The sequence below is a fragment of the Pithys albifrons genome, chromosome 19, assembly GCF_047495875.1.
Source record: "Pithys albifrons albifrons isolate INPA30051 chromosome 19, PitAlb_v1, whole genome shotgun sequence".
Taxonomy (NCBI): Eukaryota; Metazoa; Chordata; class Aves; order Passeriformes; family Thamnophilidae; genus Pithys; species Pithys albifrons.
This window is the reverse complement of record NC_092476.1, coordinates 10649156-10657500: the sequence shown is the minus strand read 5'-3', so window position 1 is coordinate 10657500 and position 8345 is coordinate 10649156. Positions and strand designations below refer to the sequence as shown.

Genomic DNA, 8345 nt, shown 5'->3' with positions numbered 1-8345 from the left:
AGCATCCATCCAGAGTTATAATCCATAAAGATGAGCAGAATACCTGTATATTTTGCTGACTGGATGCTCTGTGCTCCATCTTCTGCTTTTGCTGCTTATGGGCAGTTGAACCCAGGAGTTTCATGAGAGCAGAGGTGCAGACCAGGACCTGCTGGGGTGCAGAGGGCACAGCACCCACCAGCTGGCACAGCCACAGTCCCCAGTCCCGGATCAAAGGCAGGCTGCACTTCCTGAGACAGGGATCAGGAGTGGGAAAGGGCTACAAGTGTAACCAGGGCAAGATGCTTTGCAGAGCACTCAGGGTCTGCCTGCTGTGCTCCCTCTGGTGTGTCATGCCCAAAGAAAGCCCTTGGAACATGACATGCTGAGGCACCAGGCATGGAGCACTGGCTGTGTGTGTTTCAAGGAAATTAGAGCATCAGTGAGAAGGAAATTCAGTGCCTGACTGTGGCTTTTTAATTTCCAGTGTTAAAAAATCCCAACCGACCAACTCCTTTTGGTGTAACCCTTGTACCTGCTCTGATTGCCCTGACAAGACTAAAGCAATTGGTTATAGGAGCTTGAGAGTGTGTTGGCTTGAAGTTTTTCTTTCTCTTCTCTTAAAAATAGATGTAGAAGAAACTTTGCTCACTTTCTTTTTCCCAGAGGAGAACTACCATCACTACAGCTCCAGAACAGAACCAAGGCAGGACTTTGTGCCTCTGTGGTTGTGTGGTTGGGACCAGAGTGAGGGCTCTCAGAAGCCTTTATGGTGATTCTGGGTGTGGTTTAATGACAATGTCGTGGTCAGTGTTGAGATGTTCCATTCCACAAGTCTTATGAGGAGCAGCTGAGGGAACTCAGGTCGTTTAGTTTGGAAAAGAGGAGACTCTTTGCCCTCTACACCTGGAAGGAGAGTGTAGTGAGGTGTGAATTGGTCTCTTCTGTCGTGTCTCAAGTGAAAGAATAAGAGGAAATAGCCTTAATTTGTGCCACGGAAGTTTCAGGTGAGGTATTAGAAAAAAAATTTCACGAAAAGTGTTGTCAGACATTGGAATAAGTTGCCCAGGGAGGTGGTGGAGTCATTGTCTCTGGAAGTGTTCAGGAGTCATCTGGAAATGGCACCTGGGGACATAGTTAGGGGTGATTGTGGCAGTGCTGGGTTGATGGTTGGGCTGGATGATCCTGAAGGTCCCTTCCAGCTTTAGTGATTCTGTGATTCCATGTGCAGAAATGCCCTCACACTGACAAGTGCTTTGGGATCATTGTCCATGGTGGGGCTCTGCTGCCATCAGCTTACCCTCCCTGACTGCCTGAACTGGTGCTGCTCTGCCTTGGGGAGGCCACACCTTGAGTGTTGTGTTCAGTTCTGGGCCCCTCAGTTGAGGCAAGAGATTGAGGGGCTGGAGCGGGGCCAGAGAAGAGCAACGAGGCTGGAGAAGGGACTGGATGAGGCACTGAGTGTCCTCTGAAACACCTCCAGGGACACAGAATCCACCATGTCTTGATCCAACCCCACTGTGATCACCAGCCCAGGGCACTCTGTGCCCTGGGCTGGTGATCACAGTAGGGTTGGATCAAGGGTTGATGATCTCAGAGGTGTTTTCCAACCCAACTGAGAAGAGCAACGAGGCTGGAGAAGGGACTGGAGCACAAGTGCTGTGGGGAGAGGCTGAGGGAGCTGGGGGTGTTCAGCCTGGAGAAGAGGAGGCTCAGAGGTGACCTCAGCACTGTCTGGAACTGCCTGAAGGGAAGTTCTGGCCAGCTGGGGGTTGGTCTCTTCTCCCAGGCACTCAGCAATAGGACAAAGGGGCATGATGGGCTCAAGCTCTGCCAGGGGAAATTGAAGTTGGAGATGAGAAAAAACTTCTTTGCAGAGAGAGTGCTCAGGCATTGGAATGGGCTGCCCAGAGAGGGGGTGGATTCCCCATCCCTGGAGGTTTTTCAGCTGAGCTTGGCCGTGGCACTGAGTGCCATGATCTGGTAAAGGGACTGGAGTTGGCCCAAGGGTTGGACTTGATGGTCTGGGAGGTCTTTTCCAACCCAATCCATTCTATGATTCTGTGATTCTCTTCCAGGCTGTACTTTCCCCTCTGCCCTTGCAGTGGGGGAATGCACTGAATCTGGAGCCTCTGGTGTAGCATTTCCCAGGATTTGGACCTTTCTGTGCACAGCACTGCTCTGTCACACCTGAGGACACAGGGATGCAGCTGGTTTCCATGCAGGAGCCTCCAGCAGGAGTGTCCTGGTGGAGCAGGGCTGCTGTGGGGCTCCCAGATTGATGCTCCTGCCTCTCTCTCCCCAGAGATCATCGATGACCTCACTACCCTGGTGGAAAACACGGACGATCGGATGCGCAACCAGACGCGGCACGTGAAGATGGTGGACAAGAAATCAACGTCCTGTGGTAAGAAATGGCTTCACCTCAAACCAGATAATAGCAAGGCAGTTATTAATTAATTGATGATTAATTGATTAACTAATTGGTGTGCAGTGCATTCCCCCCAGGACAGCTTCTTTTAAAGCCAGAAATCCCACCTCTCCAGCCTTCTGCTGATGTGCAGGTTTGGCTCTCTGTGCTTGCTGCTTGTTGGGGCAGTTAATTTCCTTAAGCCATTTGACTCCAGCCTTGCACAACGTTCTGATTGGAAATTGCCTGCAATTAGAGCGGTGCATGTTAATTAGGTTTACAAAAACTTGCTACCAGCTCTCACAAACTGGTCACAGCGGGGAGCGAAGCCCAGGGGCGTTCCTGGTGGTGTCCTGCAGGAATGTGTTCCTAACCAAGCACTCAGAGCCTGCCAGGCATGAAATCCTGCCTGGGCTCTCCTGAAGCTGCTCAGGCTGAACTGGTGTCCCTTTCCATAGAGCCCAAGGCAGGTTATAGTCTCAGGTGAGTGAAGGCAGGTTTTCCTCTGTGGGATGCAGAGCTGGGGCTGATGGCAGTGACCAGGGGGAGATGCTGCGTGTGATGGCAGAAAATGTCTCTGTGTTGAGAGGGTGATGGATGGAGGATTGAAGTCCATGGTGGGTGGTGGCAGTTCACTTCTGGAAGCAGCATGTCTGGTTCTGCTCTCTGTGGTTCATTTTTGCCGTGCTAGAAGGCTCAAAATGCTCTGCAGAAATTTGACTTACACTCAGAAGTTGCTGAAATTTGGCTTATGCAGTTCAGCAAAGAGAAAGTCAAGAGCTGACTTGGTCACGTACCTGTTTGAGATTTTACTCTGTAGAGGGAGGATCTGGCAGCAGAAGCTCCTGAGGTTGGCCTGGCAGAGGCATCTCTCAAGCCCTGACTGTATTTCAGGGATTTATTTGGTTCTCCATCAGTGATAGCTGTTTGAAAGCTTGGTTGATACAGGCTGATGAAAACCTGTGGCTTCTTCTGGAGGTTAAAGTTGCCTTGTCAGAGGCATTTGTCTCCCATTCTTCTCGAACCAGCTACAGATGGAATTAAAGGCATGACTGCAGAGTTCATGACTGACTCTTTTATTGTAGGTCTTTAATGTTGATGCAAGATGGATTTAATTTAAAATTAAGTGCATGTGAATGATGCTGAGTACCCCTGTGTGCCTTTGGAGTCTCCCTTAATTCCTGTGGTTTTGTTTTCTGCACGAATGCAGGGACGTGACTGTGCAGGGCAGGCACAGAGTCCCATTTCACCCAGGAGGGGCTTCTCCCCCCTTGTTTATGTTCCTCATGCAAGTGCACCCCAGACATGTTGCTGGATGATGAGCTTGTCTCTTTAACTCAGGAGGCCTGTTCTGGCTGCCTGGGGAATTTGGGAGGAGGAGGAGCAGGGTGGGAGAGGCAAAAGCTGGGAGGATCCTGGCCTGGATTCCTTGGGGGTGACCTCTCTCACCCTTTCCACATTGGAAAACATTTTTCTGCAGGGGATGGTGAGAAGTGCTGCCTCTGGTGCCTGTTCCCTCTGCTCCAATAGGCCTTCCTGTGTTTGCATAACAATTTGGGCATATGTAAACCCCCCCATGCCTCAGAGAGCTGCTTCATTCTGCCCAGGCACGGGGTTTGGAACAGCACTGCTGGAAGACACAGGCTCTAATGGCATTTTCCCCATCCCTTTTCCACCCTTATCCCTGGTGCTGGAAGTGAACTGGTGTATTAAGATGAGAAAAACGTCTGATTATTCCTTGAAAAAAGACAGGCAGCAGGAAGACTGGCACCTGCTGGGTAACTCTTTTAGAGTGCTTTTTTACCCCCTCCAACATTTCATTTAAATTGATAAAACCTTCAGTAACTCTTTGGATTTGCTGTTATCCTTTGGATTTAAGCTGGGGTGAAGTGCTCAGCCTTCCTCCTTGCTGGTCCCAGTCTCCACATTATTCCAGCATGTGCCTGTTTCTGGATTTTCCCCTCATTTTTTGAAATCATAATGTCCTCTTACTTTGCTGCAGCCACAGGCTGTGGGTACAGGCAGATCACACTGGCAGGAAGAGCAGAAGAATCAGTTTTACAAGCAGGACTGTCATGCATTAATGGGTGTGTCTTTGTTAGCAGCCAGCACCAGCATAAAATCAAAGTCTTGCTGATGAAATCCCACTTTAATCAATATTTCAACATCCCTCTCTCTCATGCAAACACCGTGTGGGGCTCAGGAGGCTGTTCAGTGTCCTGTGCTGTGTCGGTGTCGTGTGCCTGGCACTGGTACCTCCAGGTGTGGTGGCACTGCTGGGAGCAGCCTCTGCCCATCCTCAGGCCTGGCAGAAACCCTCAGGTTGTTTTGGGTGTGTTGGTTCATTTGCAGCTTCTTTTCAGTGCCATTTCTCTTGCTGGCTCAAGAGCTGTCGACAGTCCCAGCCCTCGCTGTGCCCAGGGAATGCCATCCCGCTCGGGGCACCTCTGCCTGGGTGGCACTGGGAATTCCCAGGGATTGCAGCTCAAGAATAACCGTGGGATATACTCAAGCCTGCTGCATTTATGAAATTATTGTTGACAATCATCAGTCATCCTCGGGCAGATGTTTGCACACTGCTTGGCATTGTTTCCTCCTCCTCGGTGTGTGCTGGGCATTAGGAGGGCTGGGGGCACATAGAAGTTTCTGAGATTTCAGAAATTTGCACTCAGCTTTCACCAAAATGTTCACACAAATCATTAATGCCATTAGGCTGCCTCTGCCAGCTTTGCTCCAGGAATGTGGGCACACACACATTGGTTGGTTTGTCCCCTCTGTTCCAGTGTGGGCACCTTCAGGGGTTTGTGCAGAGCAACACTCGTTAACCAGTTCTCAGGAATTTTTAAATGAGGAACTTGAACCCTCAGAATGTCCTCTTAAGAACTGAGTTTGAAAACAAGCAAAGAAGGGAAAATATAATCAAGGTTGAGATGCTGGGGGGGTGTCGTGGCTTAACCCCAGAGAGCAGCTCAGCCCCACAGAGCCACCCACTGACTGTCCCCCAGTGGGGTGGGGGAGGACTGGAGGGACTGGGTTGGACTCACACAAAAGTGAGAAAACTTGTGGCTTCAGATAAGAACAGTTTAATAACTGGAACAGAAGAAGAAGAAGAAGAAAGGAAGAAGAAGAAAGGAAGAAGAAGAAAGGAAGAAGAAGAAAGGAAGAAGAAGAAAGGAAGAAGAAGAAGAAGAAGAAGAAGAAGAAGAAGAAGAAGAAGAAGAAGAAGAAGAAGAAGAAGAAGAAGAAGAAGAAGAAGAAGAAGAAGAAGAAAGAGGAAGAAGAAGAAGAAAGAAGAAGAACAAAGAAGAAGAACAAAGAGGAAGAAGAAGAAAGAAGAAGAAGAAGAAGAAAGAAGAACAAAGAAGAAGAACAAAGAGGAACAAAGAAGAAGAACAAAGAAGAAGAAGAACAACAAAGAAGAAGAAGAAGAAGAAGAAAGAAGAAGAAGAAGAAGAAAGAAGAAGAACAAAGAGGAAGAAGAAGAAGAACAAAGAAGAAGAAGAAGAAGAAAGAAGAACAAAGAAGAAGAACAAAGAGGAAGAAGAAGAAGAACAAAGAAGAAGAAGAAGAAGAAGAACAAAGAGGAAGAAGAAGAAGAAGAAAGAAGAAGAAGAAGAAGAAAGAAGAAGAAGAAAGAAGAAGAACAAAGAGGAAGAAGAAGAAGAAGAAAGAAGAAGAAGAAGAAGAAAGAAGAAGAAGAAGAAGAAAGAAGAAGAAGAAGAATATTGACTAATTGTAACAAAAATGAAAATAACAAAGAAATAAAGCCCAAGCAGAACAAGGGATGCAGGTGTGAACCATTGCTCACCACCAATGATGCTGATGGATGAATGATGCTCCAACAGTCCCTGAGCAGTGAGGCCCCCCCACAACAACCTCCTCCACCCAGTTTTGTTCCTCAACATGATGCCATGTGGTCTGGAATATCCCTTATGTCAGCTGGGGTCAGCTGTCCTGGTTGTGTCCCCTCCCAGCTCCTTGAGCACCCCCAGCCTGGTCAGCAGTGGGGTGGAATGAGGAGCAGAAAGGATCTCAGTGCTGTATACGCCCTGCTCAGCCATCAGGAGAACATCCCTCTGCTCTCTGTGCTCTGCCAGCACAGATCCAACCACAACCCCATCACAGATACTGGAAAGAAAATTATCTCTACCCCAGCCAAACCTCACACTCTCCACCCCTGAGTCCACTGTTTACTCAGTTCTGGGCCCCTCAGTTGAGGCAAGAGATTGAGGGGCTGGAGCGGGGCCAGAGAAGAGCAACGAGGCTGGAGAAGGGACTGGAGCACAAGTGCTGTGGGGAGAGGCTGAGGGAGCTGGGGGTGTTCAGCCTGGAGAAGAGGAGGCTCAGAGGTGACCTCAGCACTGTCTGGAAGTGCCTGAAGGGAAGTTCTGGCCAGGTGGGGGTTGGTCTCTTCTCCCAGGCACTCAGCAATAGGACAAGGGGGCACGATGGGCTCAAGCTCTACCAGGGGAAATTGGAGATGAGAAAAAACTTCTTTGCAGAGAGAGTGCTCAGGCATTGGAATGGGCTGCCCAGAGAGGGGGTGGATTCCCCATCCCTGGAGGTTTTTCAGCTGAGCTTGGCCGTGGCACTGAGTGCCATGATCTGGTAAAAGGGACTGGAGTTGGACCAAGGTTTGGACTTGATGATCTCAGAGGTCTTTTCCAACCCAACTGATTCTATGATTCTGTGATTCTATACATCACTATCCAGAACATCCTCATTACTCACCACCACCTCCCTCCTGGCCTTTCACCTTTCCCTTGGTCTATGGGCCACCCCCAGGAAATGTCTGTAAAACACCCATGAAAGTCCAGAAAATGTCCCTTGAGTTCATTTGGCCCATGACTTTGGGCTCCATCTGTTCTGGTGGGCACTCAGGACAGGAGAGGTGCTGTGTTGTGTGGAGTTACTGGACATTAAAGCCAACTCAGGTCAGGTCCTGCTCCACTGCAACTGCCTCTGCTGGGGCTTCTCCCCTGGTGGTTCAGGTGGTTCCTGTAACATCCAACTCAAATAGTGGGTTACACCAATTTAAAACCCCCACCCCTGGCCCCTTGGGGCAGGTTATAGTGTTTATAGGTTGGGAGAGACCTCCAAGGTTGTGAAGTCCAACCTTTGACCAGTCACCACCTTATCAAGCAGCCCAGAGCATCAAGTGCCACGTCCAGTCATTCCTTGGACACAAGAACCAGTGCAGTGAACTCTTCCTTGCTCCCAGCCTGGCTGGCAACAAGTGGTTGGTGCTTTTGGGAAACTTTCCCCTCATCCTTGAATTTTGTGGTGGGTTTTCCAGAGAGAGTGCTCAGGGATTGGAATGGGCTGCCCAGAGAGGTGGTGGATTCCCCATCCCTGAAGGTTTTTCAGCTGAGCTTGGCTGTGGCACTGAGTGCCATGATCTGGTAAAGGGACTGGAGTTGGCCCAAGGGTTTGTGTCTGAATGAGACAGGTCTTTCAGTGACCCAGGACACAGGTTGGCACATGTGCTGAATGCAGAGGTGGCTGCAATCAGGCTGTGCCCTGTGTGGAGTCTGAAATGTTCTTCAGGTCCTGCTGAACTAGACCATGAGGTGGGGAGGGGACCTGGGCATTGGTGTGGTTCTGCTCCTGGTCCTGCCAAAGTCACTCTCTCATGGTGACTCTCCCATGATGAGGAGAAGCTGGTTTTGTTCCCTGGGAAGACAATACAGAAAATTACGCCCTTGTCACAGAGAAACGAAGCAAACCCAAAGCACCCTCTTCTTCCTGGCAGACGTGTCCATCCCTTCCCAGCAGCATGGGGGGAGCACACCATGTCTGTGCAGCCCTCCCTGTGCATCCCTCTGAGCTTCCAGATGAACAGGCAGAATGAGAAGCACCAGAGCAGATGCCCTGCTGGGCCAGGCCGTGTGTCCAGTGGAAGGACAGACACCCCAGTGCAGAGTGGTGGCTGAGCAGGGGTTTCCTCTTTGCTTTT

General features: G+C 49.8%; 1 protein-coding gene across 1 annotated transcript in view; it reads left to right on the top strand.

The window, feature by feature from the left end:
* Positions 1-8345, top strand: part of STX8 (syntaxin 8) — a 141983-nt gene that overhangs the window by 92769 nt on the left and 40869 nt on the right. The window contains exon 7 of the mRNA XM_071573848.1: positions 2285-2386. Coding sequence (XP_071429949.1) covers positions 2285-2386 — 102 coding nt within the window. The remainder of the gene's footprint in view (positions 1-2284; positions 2387-8345) is intronic.